Below are 23042 nucleotides of genomic sequence, written 5' to 3' on the forward strand. Positions count from 1 at the left end.
GGTCTAATCTGCATCCCATAATGCTCAACACTGAGCACCTAACATTCACGATGTCCTTAAAATGGGATTGTTCTGTGCTACCAGTGGAACCCTGGGGTAGAGGAACCCTGAAAATCTTTCTGAGTGCAATGGGAAGAGGATTAATTAAGACTCAGAAAGCCATTGCACTTTGGGAGAAGCTAGTAAGATGAGGATTTCTGTAGTGAAAGAGCCAGCCACTCCAAGAGTACTCATAATCCCTCCTGACTTTCACACCACATCATTTTGCAGTGAGGGCTGGACTGGCACGTCATGTTACAGTGGTACACATGAGAAATACAGCAACGGTAGCTAGGCAAGCACTCTCCACGTATGGCAGAGGAGGAGGTATTACATTACCCTGTGCAGCCATGAGGTCATCCGGTCTGAAAGAGAACAGAAAACCTTTGGTTTCTGAGGCAAACAGCTAATAATAGCCCTCAGCTAGTAAAATTCAAGTGTAAAAGCACTACATTTCTGGGTTTTCCCCCTACACCTCTGCAATAAGACGTGGGCTGGCTTTGGCTGCTGAGGATTAACTTGGTTGATTCCAGTTGTTGCCATAATCTTTCTGTCATCATTTATATTTCATTTTCTCTGACAGATACCTCCCAAATCTATCCTTTCTGTAATCCACTCTTTGCTGAAACTGCCAATTTCCTGAGCCAAAAGCATGAGCTACACAACTCACGGAACAGATCCAAAGGCCACAGAATCACATCCACGTGGTGTGGGAACAGTGAGAGCTGATAGTTTAGAGTCTACACCACAGGCAGCAGCAAAACTGTCTACTACAGGAGCAGAGATATATTGCACACCAGGGACTGAAGGAGCAGAATGCCCCAAGACGGAGAGAGCAAAGACTGCAACCTTTACAAGGGAACAGAACGCAAGCTATGCCCTGCAAGGACACCAGGTCTGTGTGAGCAGAAAGGCAGTAGACTCCCAGTACAGTTGCTCCTCCACAGAGCTGATCAAATGCCAAACCTTGACCAGGATTAAGCTCCAATGTGTTCACTGCCATAAGAAAGAAGAGGAGAAAACAGATTCCCTGTCCTGATCAGCTCAGAATACAAGACGAGAACTGTAAAGTTAACAGAGAACAAGTTGACTTATGAGCAAAAACCAGTAGAGTGCAGCTACAAATAAAACAGAAGACAAACCCTCGTCATCAGCCAGCTCACTAATGGTCACTCAGAATGCAGCTGATGTGCCCATGGCTATCTGGAGTCTAAGTTAAAATTTACCGGATCTTGTGCAAAATATACTGACACCAGAGCAATCTCTACTGCAGCTGGAGTGAAAGATCTACCTCCGTGCTAAACTCTCAGACTAATGAGAAACGTACAATTAGAAAGGTATCAATGGATTCACGACTGATCATTACATTTACAGAACATGAAACGAATGGTCGTCAACGTGGGATTCAACAAGCCAAAGGCAAGTGCAATGCCTCTGACTAAAGGTTCTTAGGACACTGACAACCAAACCTTCTCAGTGCAGCCACAGTAGAGATCTGTAAATAGTACTGTTGAAATATCAAGTGCCAGAGCAGTGTTGCACATTGTACAAATCACAGTTGGACATCCATGGACAGCTGATGATAAAAGTAGTCCTAGGGGAAGAGATAGATAAAACATTGTTAAAAACAAATAATCATTTTAGCTGCACGTTTGTAAGCATTTCTTGTCTTCCTCGCCAAAACAATTTCATGGCAGAATCAAGAGGACACGTTCACACAGACATTTCCACAGCCAGACTATGGAAATATGGAATAATCAAAGAATATCAACCAAAATGTGTTTCCTACCAGTTACATCAATATTGAAGGTGAGTCTTCTCCTGGGCCACCTCGCAGCTCAGCATGGCATTTTGAGTCAGTACAGCCTTCACCTCCTTTTGTACCTTGTCCTTGTTTGTAAACACGTCTTCTTTCTCTGCAGGGACATCACAACAGTCACACCGTTTTGCTGTAGTCTGTGGCAGAGCTTACTCCAGTTCCCTGTTTTCACTATACTTGCCCTTGACAGGGAGCATCATGATGCCTCATTAAGACAGGTAAATGCTTTCCCCTCTATTTTGCCTTGGGAAATGATAGGCATATCATATCATATCATATCATATCATATCATATCATATCATATCATATCATACCATATCATATCATACCATATCATATCATATCATATTACATCATATCGCAAAGCTAAACATTTTGCAGTCTGATAGCAGATTTGGACATGAGATTTAGAACACCTGCATGCACTGCTGAACCTCCTCCCTTCTCTTTTTTCCTTCTGATGTCTTTCTACATTTCCAGTAAATCAGAAGGGAACAGCCCTCTAGAACAGGTTGCCCAAGGAGACTGTGGATGCTCCATCCCTGCAGGCATTCAAGGCCAGGCTGGATGTGGTTCTGGGCAGCCTGGGCTGCTGCTTGGCAACCCTGCACATAGGAAGGAGAGGGTTGGAACTGGATGAGCACTGTGGGCCTTTGCAACCCAGGCCATTTATCAGTCTGATTATTGGCATTTTCCACCTCATTGTGTCATTCAAATTTTGTAACCAGATCTCTTCAAACACCTCCCCTTTTCTCACTCCTTGCATGCCCGGTGTGCTCTTGCACTGTAACCCTGCAGACACCAGCTGACTACAAGAGCTGCACAAGTTACCCTCCTTGCCTATGGTTTGTTGCAGTAGTTCATTCCTGGATGGAAAAGCACATGTAGAAAAGTGTTGCTATGACACTAGATGACAAAGAAAGTCCTATAGCCAAAATGTTTTGCACCAGAGAGGCTGTCAGTTGATCCTCCAAACGCAAGACACACCAAATGAAGCGTTCCTTTATCTCTGGGATTCCAAGCATTTTCTCACCTCTGACTTTCACTTGGAATGTTGCTTTGTCATCTTTTGTTTCACAGCTGTAGCTCCCTTGGTCTTTCAGGGTCACATTTTTGACCATGAGCTTGCGGTGCGTCCCCTGGGAGATGATGGTTGTCCTCTGGTCCTGCTTCACCTCTGTTTCATCTTTCTTCCATACAACAGCTCCGCTTGCAGCTGACACCTCACACACCAGCTCCAGGTCTTCAGAAGGACTGACTGATATTTCTGGAGTCGTTTTGGGCTTGTTGACAACATTAATGGCTTCATCTGAAGAAAAAAAGAGAAAGTGGTTTACATCCTGACTCAGGCTTATTCAGCACAGCATGAAGATACAGTTAGAACTGATTGTAATGTCTCTGCTCATTACATTTGGGTGATTGAGTTTCACCTCTGGAGGTACTCACATACAAACGTGTGCTTGATTCTCCTGTGTAAGGAAAGAGTAAGTTCTATGCAGACAGTTCTTATTTCTTCTAATCAATTCTGTATTCTGCACATGTTCTTCTGAAGCTAAAATGAAGGCAGCTAAGTAATGTATTTTCAATACATGAACAAACCTATTCAACACCTTGTGTCTAAGCTAACAAGCAGCGTTTGAGGAGCACATCAGTATTTCATGCCCTTCATTCCATCCAGACACAACCTGCCTGAGGAGCAAGCTGATGGCTGTCAGCTACAGGCAGACCTAGCTTAGTATTGCATTTCTTAGAGCAACAACTGTTGCTTTCAGTCACTGACTATACCAAGGCCAATTGCTATGCCAGGCACATTTATGGCATCAGTGAACAAATAATGAGTTAAAAATTGTAATAGACAGGAGTCATCTATTCTTTTAAAACTAGGTGACCTAAGAAGAACAGTCCCACTAGAGTCAAGCTGTTAAGAACTAATAGCATCAATCAATATCACATAGAAAGATTACAGCGAAAGGTTTTCAGTAGAGCTTCAGTTCATAAATGAAAACTGGGTTATGGAAAAGAGGCTCAAGATAGAAAACAGAAAACAGATCTTAACGCCAGGTTCTGTGAATGCAGCCAGCTGAATTTCACAGATATTGAATTTCAATGACAATTTCTTGTGTTATTTAACCCACCAGCTCCACCCTGAACAGGAACATGTCAGTGACAAGCATTACTCCTCCAGGCTTGACCTGACAGTGCTTTACTTGCACTATGAGCTAATGGCTGTGCTTACAGCACCTCAGGGAGACACCTCAGAGATCACAACGTCCTTCGGGTACAGCAGGAGACACTCAACTCTCCAAATGTGGAGTTTAATTTGTCAAAAGAGGAGACTGGATTCCCATGCTAAGAACCTAGGACCATTTCAGTCATAGGTTTAAAGATGATGTAAGTGCTGAGGCAATTCATGAACTAGAAGAATGAAGCCCAGATGTCAGGGCTCAAGTCGTGACTCCAGCCCCAGCTGCAGCTAAGGCTGTCTTGAATTCATCACAACACAGTTACATTATTTGCTCATACTGTGGATTTGCATAGGGACAACAGGAAGGTCAGAACTGCTTCAACAGAGCTATGCAATCTTTGTGCTAAATACTGTAAACCCACAGGGTTGGACAAATTAAATGAATTAAGTCTGAAGTGCTTTACATGGATTGTGATCCCATGTTTGCCTCACAAACTTACCTGAGACTTTCCAATCAAAAATCAGAGTGTCATCTCCAATTCTGCAGATGTATGTTCCCTCGTCTTCTTTCGTTACACCTGAAGCCACAAGCTTATGCAGTTTCCCTTTATCTTCCGTTGTGAATTTCTTACTGGTCGTGATTTCTTTGCCATTTTTGTACAACTTCACCATGACACTGGCTTCAGAGGTCTCAGAAACAAATTCAGCTTGTTTTCCAGCAACGGCCCTGATAACTCCTCCAGTTGTCTCTTTGTTTATGAAGTCTGCCAGTGCTGAAACAAAATATGGACACACAAAATATGTATGATGGTAAAGAACTGCAGGGACATTGCTGACCATGAGGCATTCATTTATCATAAAACCAAACGTACACGTTTAATCCCAGTTCTAATTGCTGGATTCTAATTCAGAAGCTGGCAAATTGGCAGCTTTTATAAACCACGTACCAGATTACCTTATATCCACAAGTTTAAGGACATACACTGTACAGGGGACGGAGGCAAAAGAAGAAGCCGAAGGCTTCAAGAAAATGTTTAAAATAGGAAAACTGAGGAAAGAATTGGAACAAGCAAACTAGAAGGAAATCAATGGAGGGGGTATCTATTACTGCATTGTAACCCCCTGGCAAACAAAATGAGCCTAAAAGATGGAGATATCACTTAGGACTGAAAAGAAAATCACAATTCGTTTATGGAAATTAATTGGAGCGCAAAAGTTAGATGAGGAAACTGGCCCCTATTAACACACAGTGGAATAATTGACTTCAAAGATTCAAAATCTCACCACTTTCTTAGCCAAAAGTTTAAGCCTATGGGCACGGTCCTATTTTACTCTGGGCAATGGAGTTTGTTTTCCAACTTCTTGTTAACATATCATTTCAAAACAGCGCACACAACTGAGTTGGGTCTGTTGAGACAGCGCAGTCAGAGCTGCTAAAATCAAAGTCTGGATTATGCATGCATTTGTTCTGCAGTTCCAAGAACACGCATGTATAATACAAATTCAACAACATTCTACAGCACGCCTGTCTTTTAGGAGCTCGAGAGCCAGCTGATGGACACTGGGATGCCTGAGATCCTGTCAATACATTTAACTCCATCCTATCATACAGTCAAATTTCATTCATTTTTTCAGCAACTGTCTCTTATCATTGTAGTTCCCTCACCACTGCTGGATGTGAGCCCAGCCACACAAAAGCAGCTGCTGGTTTTCATTGCAGATACTGCAGGAAGGAGGAACAGCCTCTGGACTGGACCAGCTGAGCGTGGCCCTATCAGGATTTGCTCCAAAGGTCTTATTACCAGTAGTGCTTCCTGCTGAAATACATGGGGGTCCTCCTTTGATTCCAACCCCAACCCACCTCACCATGCCCCCTGATAACATCCATCAGGGCCACATCTCCACAGTTCCTGAACACCTCCAGGGATCCCACCACCTCCCTGGGTAGCCTGTGCCAGTTAATTCTGAGGGCAGACCTGCCAGTATGAAATATTATGCTAACGTGACAAAGAGGGAGAAGAAAAGCAAAATTAAGACTAGCTGACAAGCCTTGGCAGGAAGTTCTGCTCTCCATCAATTTAGTCCTGTTATTCAATTCTGTTTGGAGCTGTCTTCATGCCTCTCTGGAGTTTGTTCATTGAGAAGAAGCAATTAAGTAAGCTCTCCAATGCCAAAGTGCATACACTACTCTAGGGCTTTGTTGTTTCTCCATGGATCAACAAGGGTGACAAGCCAGCAGAATATGATGAAGAGCCTCATTCATATTCAGTGTAAAAAAAAAAAAAAAAAAGGCAATTGTTGCTGGGAAGAAGGTGCATTTGCATTTGTGTCATCTGCAGAGGGTACTGCAGAAATGGAAAGTCTTCCACTGGAGCAAACAAAGGGCTCTCATTTATTGCAATCAAGGCCCAGCGTGTGGATCTCAGAGATCAGACCTACACCCTGCAGCAAAACAGAGACCTGCGTGGGAAAGTTCAGTTTCTCTCTACATCTGTGTCAGAAAAAGCCCACCATGGAATGACAGCTAAGGAAACATCCCTGTGACTCTTCACAGGTCTCTTCTACATTTGGGATCACTGCTACAAAAGAGCTGTTGACATCATCTCTCGTGGCCACCCAGAGAGAAGAGCAGGAAGGCTGGGATGCTCTTTTTCCTATCTTTCCCTTCATTTCCTCTATATCTTAGGGACGAATCACAGGACAGAACACAGAAATCAAATGGCTCTACAAAGCAGATTGGCCAGTTCAAGTCAAAACAGCCACTGAAAACACCCCAGATGCTGTCTGACAACAGCTGGACTGTCGGGGAGTCAGGTGAATGCAGTCTGCTGGCCCTGGGCAGGAAGAGGACAGCCCAGACTGTCACATACCTTTCACTGAAAGCTGATAGAGCATTTTATCCCCCTCACAGATGCACTGACAACTTCCAGCATCATCCATTGAGACGCTGTGAATTTTCAGGGTGTGCTTCTTCCCCACAATGTGCAGTTCATATTTTTCACTGGCCTTGAGCTCCTTCCCATCCTTCATCCACTCCACAGTAGCGCCTGTGTCTGAAAGCTCAGCCTGCAATTTGGCTTCCTCACGCAGCCGAGCGGAGATCTTTTCTACATCTTTGCTCTTATTGCTAAATCTCACTGCAGCACCTGTCAGGAGCAAAGGCCTTGTTATTTCAATTTAGATCAGGCTAACGTGGTCAATGTTTGCTGCAACATCTCTGAAAAAGTATCACCTTCTGTTCCTACACTCATCATTGTGTCACTGCTGAGCAATTCAAGATATTTCATTTGCTCTTCTTGCCGGATTTACTAAGTAAAAATCAACCAAACATCTCCTTCTACTGATCAATAATGCTCTAAACATGCTTCTGCAGAGGTTTCCACCCAATGACAAACAGCTCCTCCCATAATGAATGTTTATTTGTTCTACTTGGTCATGCAAAGCTGATTGATAGAGATATTATTGGCATGATTTCTCCCCTACTTCTAAACTATTCCAGTGCAATCAGAAAGGCTGTCTGAACCTGGAGCTGAAAGTACTGCTCTATGGTGATGCAGTGGTAAACCTGCTGACTGAATGCACTGGCCAGTAGCTGTGAACTGCAGACATTCATCAGCTGGCATGAAGCAATCTGGTTCAGATACCAAGCAGCTGGGTAGACTGGCTTACCCTACACTCAGTGCTATCATGTTTAGGTCATTACCAGGACTCATGTCAGTCCATGGGATGCAATTTCAGGTATTTGGTACAGTCAGTGAATGCCTGCAGCCCCAGTTCTAATCATCAGATCACAGCAACTATGCCTTGACTGTAAGAGGAAAGGAGAAGGATCAAAGCAAATACCTCTCACTTTCATCTTGGTGCTGACATCAACATTTTTGGCAACAAATTTCACTTCTGCTCCATCATCGTTCTTGGTGACGTTCTTTATCATTAGGCTGTGAGTAGTTTGGGTTCTCTTGATGATGCAGGTCTCGCTTTCCTGTAAGACTTTACCATTGATGTACCAACTGCCGCAACACGTTGTTGTAAGGTCAATAGTAAACATGGCATTCCTTCCAGGTACAGCTTCACCAGTTGTTAGTGGGGATTTCACAGCCAGGACTGGTTCTGAGGAAGAACAACATGGATGTCTTAATGCTCTTTAGATGCAAGTCTGGGATCTCATTTAGAGATGGAAGATTAAATCATAGGGACATTTCTACTTCTCCCTTTGCATGAGTGCTGGAAGAAGCACTTCTATGCTTCAAATCTGTTACAGAAAGTTCTGCCTCTTGCACATGTGAGATATCAAAAGATAAGGATATTCATGTCTCTGATTAAATCATAGGTACATTTCTACTTCTCCCCACAACCCCTAAATCCCTCAGAGCCCCCTAGAGCTCCTAGTCCTCCTATGGCCCACCACAGCCCCATATCCCCCCTAGATTCCCCCTCAGCTCCCTTTACAGCCCCTGCACAGCTCTATAGAACAGTCTTACAGAACTACCTCTAGTAGAAGCAATCTCCACACAGAGATCCTTTCCCAGTGGCACTCAGCCCTTCAGTGGGGTCTAAGAGAGCTGCAGCCAGACTCAAACACAACTGCTCACACAGCTCAGCTGCCTTCACCTGTGCTCCTGACGCTGACACATTGCAGCCCCACATCCCCCTCTGCCCCCCCACAGCCCCACACCCCCCTGTCCTCCCCGCACTCCCCATCAGCCCATCCCACCTCAGTGCTGCCTCTGTCTCTTCTCTCCTCTCCCCGTCCCAGCGCCGGCCTCCCCCGGCCTCCCATTGGGCAGCGGCAGCTCCGCCGGCTCCGATTGGCTGAGCCGCAGTGCGTGGGAGTGGCCGTTGTGGGGGGGGCAGAGGGGGATGTGGGGCTGCAATGTGTCAGCGTCAGGAGCACAGGTGAAGGCAGCTGAGCTGTGTGAGGATATGGGCAGGTATGGGGCTTGAAGGGGTGGTGTATGGAGAGATAGAGGGTTGTGGGGGCCTTAGGGTGATATGGGGCTACTGGGGGCTGTCGGGGACTGTGGGGAGGAATATGAAGTTGTAGCAGATTGTGGGGGTGTAGGTGTGGTATATATATGTACATCTATGGGAATATACATATGAAAAAGATAGATCCATGCGTGTTCTGGGCTGCACTGAAAAAGGGGTGGCCAGCAGGAGAGGGAGGTGATTGTCCCCTCCTGCTCAGCTCTTGTGAGGCCATATTTGCAGCACTGTGTCCAGGCCTGGGAAGGATGTGGAGCTGTTGGGGTGGGTCCAAAGGAGGGCCACTGTGATGATCAGACAGAAATTTGGGTGAAGCTGCCTGATTTTATGAAGCTATTCCCATTATTTTCTTGGTGCTGTGTTTCCCAAATGAGTGGTTTCTGGCTGTGCTGCAGCACCAGTCTGCATGTGAACATCAACTCTATTCACCATCTGGGAAGATCACGACTTCCCTTCTCCCACCAGCACCACTGAATTACAGTTACTCTAAGGAATCCTTAAAGAAGGGTTTATAGCTGTCATGTTATCTGAAGTGCTTGGGGCATTCTGATGCTATTAAGCTCTATGTATTAACAAGTTCAAAAAGAAAAGGTAGGCATCTGATTGTTGTGCCAGTTTCTAAGTTATTTGGAAAGCTGTACCACCCAACCACTCCTTCTGTTTGATGGAGGTGACAAAGCTCAGTTTAATTTCTGACTGCTGTTTAAATTCTGGAGCTCAAGCTGGTTCCTGGAGCAGAAAAAGCTCGGAAGCTGTCCCTCCTAAAAGCAGGCACCTCTGAGCAAAATATGACATCTCAATTTCTGATGGTAAGGTCAGGAGATCTGATTCCAGCGTCTAGCTTTTGGCTTCATGCTGTGTTAGTGGGACCTTTGGCATCCAGCACTGACTAACAGCAACTGACAGGCTGGTAACAGTGCACATCAAAGCAGTTATGTGTCAGGATGGGTCAGGAAAATTGTATGGCATTGAGATTTCCTGTCTTTGCTCTCTGCAGATCTAACTAGCTGCTGGAAGAATCCTGTACGCCATGTTCACACCATTTTCAATGAGCTGGATGAGTCTGTTGTTGGCATTTTAATGCAATTGACCAGGCAGGCAATATGTATGGAGTATTTGGCTCTCTCTACAGTAATGAATATTTCAGTGTCTTCAACGTGTGGCTCATTGCTTCCATTTCAGGCTGCCCAGAGAAGCTGAGGATGCCTATCCTTGGTGTTGAAGGCGAGGTTGGATGGGTGATGGGCAGCCTGAGCTGGTTAGTGGGCAGCCAGCCCATGGCAGGGTGTTTAGAACTGGATGATCTTGAAGGTTTCTTCCAACCCAAGCCCTCCCGTGATCCTATGATTCTGTGATTTCATTCAGGTTTATTGAGATGAGATGAGTTCTCCTAAATGCGCTGTTCTCCATATGATTATAATTGGAGTCTTAAATTATAATTGGGTGACATAAAGCAGACACCATACCTTCTGATGGCCAAAATGAAATGAAATCAATCCTTTACTGTGTCAGTAGTCTGTAACTAGAGCCCATCAGGTAATTCCCAGCCTCCTGCCTGTATCAGTGGCTGCATACAGTGAAAAAGTCTGATGGGAATTTAACCTCTAAAATGTTCAGAAGCAACCAGAGGGTGAATATATTCCCTATGCAAATACCTGCAGGAATAAGCTTGTCATGTATGTCCTCAGGTAGCACAGTAGTTAATGGTGGGACTCAGTAGGTCATGCTGAAAGTTGAGTCTGCTGATCTTGAAGGTCTTTTCCAGCCTACATGACCTTATGCTAATATTTCTGTATTTATTTCTGTTCAGCTCCCAGAAAACCTCCCACCCAGCCCCCAGCTGACCCCGTGGTGAAAAATAAAACAGAAACCTCAGTGACGCTGGCATGGTCCCCTCCGAAGATGCACCTCCCCATTCCAATCGATGGCTACATTGTGGAACCCAATAAACTAACTGGCTTCACCTGGGTGAGTGCCACAAGTCTCATGTCCCCGTCCCAGAGTTCACGGTGAGCAATCTGTCTGAAGAGGCTGATGATCAGTTCCGAGTGTCTGCAGTCAATGCGCATGGACAGAGCCCGTCTCTGGAATTCCCAGGGAGCGTGCACCTTGGTAAGCACAAAAGCCCCAATGGAAATGGGTCAGTGTGTGCTGAGCAGCTGTGTTGGTTCCCTAAAGTTGTTTTCTTTGACTTGAAGGATAGGAGTGCATTAACACACCAAAGACTTTCCCTTATTCCTAGTTCTCCTATCTCCTATCAACCTCCAGCTACCACTAAAGTGATACAAGTTATGTTTCTGTGACAGAGACATGAATATTATTATCTTTTGATATCTCACATGTGCAAGAGGCAGAACTTTCTGTAACAGATTTGAAGCATAGAAGTGCTTATTCCAGCACTCATGCAAAGGGAGAAGTAGAAATGTCCCTATGATTTAATCTTCCATCTCTAAATGAGATCCCAGACTTGCATCTAAAGAGCATTAAGACATCCATGTTGTTCTTCCTCAGAACCAGTCCTGGCTGTGAAATCCCCACTAACCACTGGTGAAGCTGTACCTGGAAGGAATGCCATGTTTACTATTGACCTTACAACAACGTGTTGCGGCAGTTGGTACATCAATGGTAAAGTCTTACAGGAAAGCGAGACCTGTATCATCAAGAGAACCCAAACTACTCACAGCCTAATGATAAAGAACGTCACCAAGAACGATGATGGAGCAGAAGTGAAATTTGTTGCCAAAAATGTTGATGTCAGCACCAAGATGAGAGTGAGAGGTGTTGCTTTGATCCTTCTCCTTTCCTCTTCCATTCAAGGCATAGTTGCTGTGATATGATGATTAGAACTGGGGCTGCAGGCATTCACTGCCTGTACCAAATACCTGAAATTGCATCCCATGGACTGACGTGAGTCCTGGTAATGACCTAAACATGATAGCACTGAGTGTAGGGTAAGCCAATCTACCCAGCTGCTTGGTATCTGAACCAGATTGCTTCATGCCAGCTGATGAATGTCTGCAGTTCACAGCTATCGGCCAGTGCATTCAGTCACCAGGTTTACCACTGCATCACCATAGAGCAGTACTTTCAGCTCCAGGTTCAGACAGCCTTTCTGATTGCACTGGAATAGTTTAGAAGTAGGGAAGCAATCATTCCAATAATATCAATCAGCGTTGCATGACCAAATATAACAAATAAACATTCGTGATGGGAGGAGCTGTTTGTCACTGGGTGGAAACCTCTGCAGAAAAATGTTTAGAGCATTCTTAATCAGTAGAAGGAGATGTTTGGTTGATTTTCACTTAGTAAATCTGGCAAGAAGACCAAATTAAATATCTTGAATTGCTCAGCACTGACATGTAGAAGAGACCTGTGACGAGTCACAGGGATGTTTACTTAGCTGTCATTCCATGGTGGGCTTTTTCTTACACAGATGTAGGGAGAAACTGAACTTTCCCACGCAGGTCTCTGTTTTGCTGCAGGGTTTAGGTCTGATCTCTGAGATCCACACGCTGGGCCTTGATTGCAATAAACGAGAGCCCTTTGTTTGCTCCAGTGGAAGACATTCCATTTCTGCAGTACCCTCTGCAGATGACACAAATGCAAATGCACCTTCTTCCCAGCAACAATTGCCTTGTTCTTTTTTACACTGAGTATGCATGAGGCTCTTCATCATATTCTTCTGGCTTGTCACCCTTGTTGATCCATGGAGAAACAACAAAGCCCTAGAGTAGTGTATGCACTTTGGCATTGGAGAGCTTACTTAATTGCTTCTTCTCAATGAACAAACTCCAGAGAGGCATGGAGACAGCTCCAAACAGAATTGAATAACGGGACTAAATTGATGGAGAGCAGAACTTCCTGCCAAGACTTGTCAGCTAGTCTTAATTTTGCTTTTCTTCTCTCTCTTTGTCACGATAGCATAATATTTCATACTGGCAGGTCTGCCCACAAAATTAACTGGCACAGGCTGCCCAGGGAGGTGGTGGGATCCCTGGAGGTGTTGAGGAACTGTGGAGATGTGGCCCTGATGGATGTTATCAGGGGGCATGGTGGGGTGGGTTGGGGTTGGAATCAAAGGAGGACCCCCATGTATTTCAGCAGGAAGCACTACTGGTAATAAGACCTTTGGAGCAAATCCTGGTAGGGCCACGCTCAGCTGGTCCAGTCCGGAGGCTGTTCCTCCTTCCTGCAGTATCTGCAGTGACAACCAGCAGCTGCGTTTGTGTGGCTGGGCTCACATCCAGCAGTGGTGAGGGGACTACAATGATAAGAGACAGTTGCTGAAAAAATGAATGAAATTTGACTGTATGATAGTATGGAGTTAAATCTATTGACAGGATCTCAGGCATCCCAGTGTCCATCAGCTGGCTCTCGAGCTCCTAAAAGACAGGCGTGCTGTAGAATGTTGTTGAATTTGTATTATCCATGCGTGTTCTTGGAACTGCAGAACAAATGCATGCATAATCCAGACTTTGATTTTAGCAGCTCTGACTGCGCTGTCTCAACAGACCCAACTCAGTTGTGTGCGCTGTTTTGAAATGATATGTTAACAAGAAGCTGGAAAGCAAACTCCATTACCCAGAGTAAAATAGGACTGTGGCCTTAGGCTTAAACTTTTGGCTAAGACAGTGGTGAGATTTTGAATCTTTGAAGTCAATTATTCCACTGTGTGTTAATAGGGGCCAGTTTCCTCATCTAACTTTTGAGCTCCAATTAATTTCCATAAAGGAATTGTGTTTTTCTTTTCAGTCCTAATTGACTCCATCTATTAGGCTTGATTTGTTTGCAATGTCATGGTGAAGCGGTACAAAAATGGCAAAGAAATCACGACCAGTAAGAAATTCAAAATGGAAGATAAAGGGAAAGTGCGTAAGCTTGTGGCTTCAGCTGTAACGAAAGAAGACAAGGGAACATGCTTCTGCAAAATTGGAGATGACACTCTGATTTTTGATTGGAAAGTCTCAGGTAAGTTTGTGAGGCAAACATGGGATCGCAATCCATGCAAAGCACTTCAGACTTAATTCATTTTATATGTCCAACCCTGTGGGTTTCCAGTATTTAGGACAAAGATTGCATAGCTCTATTGAAGCAATTCTGACCTTACTGTTGTCCCTGTGCAAATCCACAGTATGAGCAAATAATGTAACTGTGTTGTGATGAATTCAAGACAGCCTTATCTCCAGCTGGGGCTGGAGTCATGACTTGAGCCCTGACATCTGGGCTTCATTCTTCTAGTTCATGAATTGCCTCAGCACTTACATCATCTTTAAACCTATGACTGAAATGGTCCTAAGTTCTTAGCATGGGAATCCTGTCTCCTCTTTTGACAAATTAAACTCCACATTTGGAGTGTTGAGTGTTTCCTGCTGTACCCGAACGATGTTGTGATCTCCGAGGTGTCTCCCTGAGGTGCTGTAAGCACAGCCATTAGCTCATAGTGCAAGTAAAGCACTGTCCGGTCAAGCCTGGAGGAGTAATGCTTGTCACTGACCTGTTCCACTTCAGGGTGGAGCTGGAGGGTAAAATAACACAAGAAATTGTCATTGAAATTCAATATCTGTGAAATTCAGCTGGCTGCATTCACAGAACCTGGCGTTAAGATCTGTTTTCTGGTTTATTTCTTGATCCTGTTATCCATAACCCAGTCCTCATTTATGAACTGAAGCTCTACTGAAACCTTTCACTGTGTATGTTCATGCTGCAGTGCAGCGCTTGTGACCTTTAACAGCACATTCATGTTCCTCTAATCACAGGATCCTTAAGGTTGATTGAGACCCTCTAGTCCAACTGCTCACCCATCTCCACCATGATGCTCACCATCAGCTGGCTAAAAACTCAGCAGAGATGATAGATCAAGCACAATACTGGATTTGGGATGGCTAGAGATTCCTAAGATATTGAAGGATTGCTTGCAGGTGGTGTTGGCTCAGGTATTCACCCTGCATCCCACCTCCCATTCTGTTTGGTTGAGAATCATGCATTCTGCAATTTCACTTTGTAATTCAAAGACCCTGGCTTTATCTGTTGAAAAACTGATCTAAAACAAGCCGAGAAGACTCCGTTGGAACTGGTTGATGCAGAACAAAGGCATCCCCAAAGGACAAGTTGCACTGTTTGATGAACATTATTGGATGAGAGCTAAGCTAAGATTTAAAAAGTTCTGGGGCTGTCTCTGAGCATCAAATCCAGAGGAAGCCTGCATGATTCCCTGAGAATGGATACCTCCTACTTTGGTGTAGGGTGAAGGGAACACTAGCAGTAACTCCTATCACAAAATGTCACATGGCTCAGACAAAAAAGCCATCAAGAGGGCTTAATTAGGAGCACCAAATGCTCACAAGTTGGTCTTAGGGCAGGGAAGTAATCTATCTATGTGATACTGATTGATGCTATTAGTTCTAAACAGCTTGACTCTAGAGGGACCGTTCTTCTTTGGTCACCTAGTTTTAAAAGAATAGATGGCTCCTGTCTATTACAATTTTTAACTCATTATTTGTTCACTGATGCCATAAATGTGCCTGGCATAGCAATTGGCCTTGGTATATTCAGTGACTGAAAGCAACAGTTGTTGCTCTAAGAAATGCAATACTAAGCTAGGTCTGCCTGTAGCTGACAGCCATCAGCTTGCTCCTCAGGCAGGTTGTGTCTGGATGGAATGAAGGGCATGAAATACTGATGTGCTCATCAAACGCTGCTTGTTAGCTTAGAGACAAGGTGTTGAATAGGTTTGTTCATGTATTGCAAACACGTTACTTAGCTGCCTTCATTTTAGCTTCAGAAGAACATGTGCAGAATACAGAATTGATTAAAAGAAATAAGAACTGTCTGCATAGAACTTACTCTTTCCTTACACAGGAGAATCAAGCAGACGTTTGTATGTGAGTACCTCCAGAGGTGAAACTCAATCCCCCAGATGTAATGAGCATAGACATTACAATCAGTTCTAACTGTATCTTAATGCTGTACTGAAGAAGCCTGAGTCAGGATGTAAACCACTTTCTCTTTTTTTCTTCAGATGAAGCCATTGATTTTGTCAACAAGCCCAAAACGACTCCAGAAATATCAGTCAGTCCTTCTGAAGACCTGGAGCTGGTGTGTGAGGTGTCAGCTGCAAGCGGAGCTGTCGTATGGAAGAAAGATCAAACAGAGGTGAAGCAGGACCAGAGGACAAGCATCATCTCCCAGGGGATACACCGCAAGCTCATGGTCAAAAATGTGACCCTGAAAGACCGAGGGAGCTACAGCTGTGAAACAAAAGATGACAAAGCAACATTCCAAGTGAAAGTCAGAGGTGAGAAAATGCTTGGAATCCCAGAGAGAAAGGAACGCTTCATTTTGTGTGTCTTGCATTTGTAGGATCAACTTGCCGCCCCTCTGGTGCAAAACATTTTGGTCAACTAGTGTCATATCAACATTTTTCTACATGTGCTTTTCCATCCAGGAATGAATTCCTGCAACAAACCATAGGCAAGGAGGGTAACTTGTGCAGCTCTTGTAGTCAGCTGGTGTCTGCAGGGTTACAGTGCAAGAGCACACCAGGCATTCAAGGAGTGAGAAAAGGGGAGGTGTTTGAAGAGATCTGGTTACAAAATTTGAATGACACAATGAGGTGGAGAATGCCAATAATCAGACTCATAAATGACCTGGGTTGCAAAGGCCCACAGTGCTCATCCAGTTCCAGCCCCCTCCTATGTGCAGAGTTGCCAAGCAGCAGCCCAGGCTGCCCAGAACCACATCCAGCCTGGCCTTGAATGCCTGCAGGGATGGAGCATCCACAGTCTCCTTGGGCAGCCTGTTCTAGAGGGCCGTTCCCTTCTGATTTACTGGAAATGTAGAGAGACATGAGCAGAAAAAAAGAGAAGGGAGGAGGTTCAGCAGTGCATGCAGGTGTTTTAAATCTCATGTCCAAATCTGCTATTAGACTGCAAAATGTTTAGTTTTATGATATGATATGGTATGATACGATATGGTATGATATGATATGGTATGATATGATATGATATGATATGATATGATATGATATGATATGATATGATATGATATGATATGATATGCCTATCATTTCCCAAGGTGAGTCTACAAACAAGGACAAGGTAGACAAGGAGGTGAAGGCTGTACTGACGCTGAGCTGCGAGGAAGCCCAGGAGAAGGTGGAGGTGAAGTGGTACAAGGAGGGGAAACTGATCACCTGGAGCAAGAAGTTCAACGCTGAGTCAGAGGGCAAACAGCGTCGGCTGGTGGTGAGCCAGGTGTAGAAGAAAGATGCAGGGGAGTACAGCTGCGAGGCTGCTGGCCAGAAACTCACCTTCAAGATTCATGTAACAGGTGAGAGAGATGTTTCTCATCACAGAATGGCCCATGAGTCCCACTTGGTTTCCAGTTATACCTGAAGTTCTCTAAAGATCCCTGCTGGCGTCCAGCTGCTGTGTTAGAAAGGGAAGGCTCTCCTAAGAGTGCCGTGTAGATTTCCCAGCCTCATGAAGACATCTTGGATGCACAGAGCATGTCGAATTGCCCAAGATGCCTGAATGTGGGGAACTGGATTATGGTCAGTTGTAGTCAGTATAGTCTGAGGAGTGAGCTGCCACCATCTGCTGTAGGGTGAGGTGAGTCACCCACTGCCTTCCACTGAAGGTCACCACTCAGCACAGCACAGCTTCAAATCCCTCAGTCTCATTGGGAAACTGAAGCTTGAATGTTTTCCTATGGGAACCAAGATCAACCCTAACTCTCAGGTGGCTGAAGTTAAGTGCAGTTAACTTGTTTCATGATGTCGTATTGTTTACTACTGAGAATTAGCTGTGGCCTCTGAGTTTCAGTATCTAAACCTTATTTACAATATTGAGGATTTGGTAAAGAAGTGAGATTGGTTTGTAGGTATTCAGTGAAAGAAGTACTCCTGTTGACAGGGACAGAAATGAACACCTTATCAGGAGTCATATCAATATTGCATGAGTACATTGTTCTGTGTAAATGACATTTCAGTTTTGAATAAGAAATATGTAAATCAGCACTGCTTTTCTAGAGTGTAATTCGTAACACCTGTATGTCACTGAGCACAACATGCTTATATTTGGTGTTTGCTTTGGCTTCCAAATTTTGATGAATGTAATCATATTGACCCCCTCTAAAAATAGTTTTTTTAGGAACAATTTAAGCAAAGCTCCAAGAACCACAGAGAAATTATGTTAAAACTGATCTCAAGTGGTGCATATAATGCATCCTTCTCTGCTGCATTAGTAGATTCCCATCTGCTTATGGGGGGAGATTGCAAGGATTTAAATAAGGTTTAAATAAGGAAAATATTTACTCACAAACCTTAATTTTTTCAAACTATTGAATGTAAGAAGAATATTTAATGATATGAATGTGAAGGATATTTAAAGATATGAAGAATATATTTAGCATAGTAATGGACGATGAAGTGTTGGGTCACTGGTAATTAATAGAGAGAACGTATTTAATCTGGATCATGTTTAGTATGAATGAGACCATTCCAAAATTACAAACATACATGAAGTTGTCACAAGCAGCATTTTGTGTTTGGTTTTGAACACATTGGACAGCGTGAATGTAGCTGTGCATCCTAAATGCTCTCCCAATCTGCAGAAGCAGAAGATGCTTTCATCAACAAGCAGAAGGTGCAGAAGGAGGTGAAGGGTGCACCAACAGAAAATGCCACGCGGAGCTGCGAGGTGGCCCAGGAGAAGATGGAGGTGAAGTGGGACAAGGAGGGGAAACTGATCACCTGGAGCAAGAAGTTCAAGGCTGAGTCAGAGGGCAAACAGCGTCGGCTGGTGGTGAGCCAGGTGGAGAAGAAAGATGCAGGGGAGTACAGCTGCGAGGCTGCTGGCCAGAAACTCACCTTCAAAGTCGATGTAACAGGTGAGAAAGGGTACTTTTTGACCTTTCTATTTCTAGAATAATTTCTCGAATATTTATAAAAATGATTATTCTTTTATAAGAATATTTCCTATTGGGTGTCATATTTTTGTAAACCATGACTGGTATTGTTCAGGTCTGCTGGGAAAATGGAGAAAATAGTTCTGAATATATTTCACTTTGTATCTCCTCCATAAAGCTTTAGAAAGTCCTTAGGACAGGCAGCTCCATCCTTTAAAAACTGGCAGAGTTTCCCATTGCTGTGGGAGCAGATCCATACACAGGAAGGTTGTACTTGTGCCTGTCTATCCCCACACACTGGTACAACTGGAGAACTGTGAAGTGCAGCTGATTCTAGGAATGATTTAGAAGAGGGGCATCGTGGTGAGCATTTGGGTGTCAGCCCAATGTCTGATCACTTTTTATTCATCTTGGAAGGTCTTGTCTCATGCTATGGGGAAGATATAACTGAAAGGTTTTCTGTAGATTAATGTTTCTGGGGCATCAAGTAGTTGGCAGCAAGGGGAAGAAAGTGGTGTGGCGAGTCATCCAAGATTCATTGCCATGTTGTGGCTCCAGAGTAGGAAAAACACTTTTGTTTTCTGACCTACTCTGCCTCCCAAGTGACCTGACTAATGTGCCTCCAGGACGATGAGGATATTCCACCATTTGGATGCAGTAGAGGGTTTTTAGAGTTAGGGTACTATGGTTAGGCTGTGGTAGGAATTGATGATCTTCAAGGTCTTTTCCAACCTGGGTAATTCTATGATTCTAATAATGTGAGATAAGCTTAGCTCTTCTCAGGATGGGATGGGAAATAGTGACAAAGTCCTGAACATGGAGTCCTGGTCCGTCACTCTTTGCAGTGAACAGAATGATCCAGTGCTGACAACAGAGGCAGCTACTGGGATCGAAAGAAATGAATGCTATGTGTCTCTGATGCAGCACGGTACATTTCCTGACGCTAAAATTTGTCAGTTTGCACTCAGCTTCAACCAAAATATTTCCTCCTTTGCAGCGAAGTGACTTTAAGAACCCCTCAGGTGATCTCCTACCTTGCTGCACAGAGATAGTTGCTTTGTCACAAAGAGATTACTAAAAGCTTCTTTAGGAAACAAAGCTTCATCAAACAGACAAGCAAATGAAAATCACCCTCCATGGCACAGTTTGCATGTTATCCCAGCAGATTTAGGTGTGTTCTGCCAGGTCAAAGAGATGGTTTTCCATTGTTCCTGTAAGGTGGAAGGGCAGTGGGCACATTCCTATCTTGGACATGAATTATTTTCCCTTCTAAGAGCCAGAAGTGGTATTTACAAACAAGGAGAAGGTGCAGGAGGAGGTGAAGGCTGCACCAACAGAAAATGCCACGCTGAGCTGCGAGGTGGCCCAGGAGAAGATGGAGGTGAAGTGGTACAAGGAGGGGAAACTGATCACCTGGAGCAAGAAGTTCAAGGCTGAGTCAGAGGGCAAACAGCGTCGGCTGGTGCTGAGCCAGGTGGAGAAGAAAGATGCAGGGGAGTACAGCTGCGAGGCTGCTGGCCAGAAACTCACCTTCAAGATTCATGTCACAGGTGAGACAGGTGTTATCTGAAATACAGCAGAGAACAGTAAAGTAAAATCTAGTTTCTATTATACAGTGATCCAGTTGCAGTAGTCTGTGCTGAGGTTTTTTCTCTAGACTTGATTGGCTGGCTTTGTAGAAAGTATTTGGTTTTAGTATGGCACAAAGACCTGTTTCAGTCTGTCTGTAGAATAATAATTACTGATATATGTACAATGGAAGCAATATTCAAGGTATTATTCAAATCTCTCCTGTGCCTGAGATCCCAAACTGTAATTCCTGTTCACCGAAACATTTGACTGAGATAAGTATGTGCAGTGAGGCTGGAGTGCATGTTGTACGTGCAGGCTTTCATGGTAGGAGAAGCAGGAACTTCTCCTAGTAGTACACTGCCTTTTTCCTATGCCTTTATGTTGGAGGCTGCATCTGGATAGGTGAGTCTGCTACTCCCAGTAAGAGACCTGGTAGAGCTGACTATTCCCAGAGCTCAAAGTAAAATAGATATCTGCAAATCACACACAAAGAAGAAAGGACTGCGTTGGTGAGCATATTTCCTTTGTGCCTTTGACAGTCACAGTTGTGGCAATGGTAGAGGCCATGAGGAGTCTGTTCAGGAAGCCAGGAGTACTGTTCTGGGTCATGAAAAGGCAGCCAGTGGTTTGACTATCACATGTTTATATGTTTTGATGTTTCACAGTGGGTCTTAAGTTAAAGGAACTCAGGTTTTGGCTGCCTGCAGGACAGATGTTCTTTTGGGTTCAATATGTTTGCATAGTGACTTGCAACCATGGGACTGGTGTTCAAGGACCCTCTTGGTTCCTTCTTGGTTCCTAGTTTCTTTCTTGCCTAGATTTGACACTGTGTTTCAACAGAAGAGCTGATATTCTCTAGTGAAGGCTATTAGTTTGGGCACAAGTGGTAACCCAAAGCAGTTCCAAGCTGTACATACAGACCTGTAAGATGGTCTCATTTCAGTCCCTCAGTCAATACTTTTTCTTTTCTTCCCTCAGAGCCAAAACCTGTGTTTATAAACCAGGAGCAGGTGCAGAAAGAGGTGAGTGCTGCCCTGGCAGCAAGTGCCTCCCTCAGCTGTGAAGTAGCACAGGATCCAAGCGAAGTAAAATGGTACAAGGATGGAAGACTTCTTGCCTCCTCCAGAACGTTCAGAATGGAATCTGTGGGCAAAACACGGCGTCTGGTTGTGGAGCAGCTGGAGAAGAAAGATGCTGGAGAATACATCTGCGAGGCTGCTGGCCAGAAGATGACCTTCAAGTTGGAAACAACTGGTGAGCATTCGCTTTGGGAGCACTAAGCAGCTGTTTATGTGGCTTAGAGAAAGAGGAAGTGAGCCATGCCGAAGGGAAGGTGGTGTGGTGCAGGAATGCAGTTGAGATCAAACCCAGCAAACGTTTCCAGATTGACGAGGAAGGGGTCAGAAGAACTCTGGCAATAAGAGGGATCTGGACTGAGGATGAGGGAGAGTACTTCTGTGAGTCCAGAGATGACAAGAGCAGCATTACCATCACCCCCAAAGGTATGTCTCTGGAAATGAAGGCTGACAGTGTGGAAGGATCCTTGGCTTCCCTCATCAGCCATTACAACACTGCAAAGCTGAGTTTATTTGTGTGTTTATGCTGTTCTCTGTGTTAACAACCAAGTACAAAACTTGTCTTTCTCTCTAAATAACTGTTGAACAGCTGCTTCTGAAGAGCACAGCAGTTAAGTGGGCAAATCAGCCTTCAAGTCTGGAATTAAGCATCCCAAATGTGAGATGGGAGTTTTTTTATTCCTTCTTTGTCTCTTTTCTTCTTGCTTCTTTGTAGATGCAAGGAGGATCTCCTCTACAGGCAGGAGATGTGAGTGTGAGTTATGGTGATCACTTACTGCGAGTCATAAAATCTGATGCTTCCAATAAAATCATTGACTCTGTTGGCTCTTTGAAGGTGCTCATACATAAAGGAGCTCATACACTTAGGGACACATCTTTTATGTGCTCCTAAGTGGTTTCTTCTTGTCCATCATCTCACAGGGTGGTGAAATTTGTTGGTTCAGACTTTTGTACTAGGAGCTCAGCAGTGGTTAAAGCTCACACTTGTGCAAAGTAAACAAGCTCCTGCAATTCGTCTCTACTCTGTTTTAGCTGTGGATTAGCTTGACAGTTCCCTTCCATAAGCTTTATGGTTTCCTTCTGTAAGTCTACGTACACAGATTGAGTTGCTTAACTTGAAGTCTTGCTCCAGGATTTTGGGCATATTATTAGCAAAAAATATCACAAATAATTTCGCCAACAATTCTCCCCACCTATATGTAGCTTTCCTTTTTTTCACTGGAAGGATTTACACTGGCAGATATGGTGGGCATGTAGAAACAACCCCATTAATTCTCATGAAGCTCTTATTTTTCTGACTGGCCTTTGTTTTGTGATTCTGCATGCATGCCCTGTAGCTAAAGCCTGGATGTCTTCCCCAACACCTTCAGTCTCCCATCCTTACTTCAGTTACTCCATTGCAAATCTCTCTGCTAGTACAAGAGAGTGTTTATTTTACCCCTGACTTTTAACTGAGTTA

At 44.2% G+C, this 23042-nt stretch overlaps 1 protein-coding gene across 1 annotated transcript; it reads left to right on the forward strand.

Annotated features, from left to right (window-relative positions):
* The first annotated feature begins 8898 nt into the window (after positions 1-8898).
* LOC146753508 (obscurin-like protein 1) lies at positions 8899-22432 on the forward strand. The gene is made up of 10 exons (XM_085529378.1): positions 8899-8974; positions 10840-11141; positions 11541-11807; positions 13782-13997; positions 14786-14962; positions 16048-16323; positions 17103-17357; positions 18642-18917; positions 20210-20485; positions 22419-22432. The coding sequence occupies exons 8-10, from the start codon at positions 18743-18745 to the stop codon at positions 22430-22432; spliced, it is 465 nt and encodes a 154-aa protein (XP_085385504.1). The 5' UTR covers positions 8899-8974; positions 10840-11141; positions 11541-11807; positions 13782-13997; positions 14786-14962; positions 16048-16323; positions 17103-17357; positions 18642-18742.
* Positions 22433-23042: the final 610 nt, after the last annotated feature.

This window comes from Coturnix japonica, chromosome Z, assembly GCF_054131305.1.
Source record: "Coturnix japonica strain WE chromosome Z, WE-NBRP24, whole genome shotgun sequence".
In the NCBI taxonomy this organism is placed as follows: Eukaryota; Metazoa; Chordata; class Aves; order Galliformes; family Phasianidae; genus Coturnix; species Coturnix japonica.

Coding starts and splice junctions, on each gene's coding strand:
- LOC146753508 (XM_085529378.1), top strand. CDS start 18,743: ATGGAGGTGAAGTGGGACAAGGAGGGGAAACTGATCACCTGGAGCAAG. Junction 18,918..20,209: donor CTTCAAAGTCGATGTAACAG/GTGAGAAAGGGT, acceptor TTCCCTTCTAAG/AGCCAGAAGTGGTATTTACA.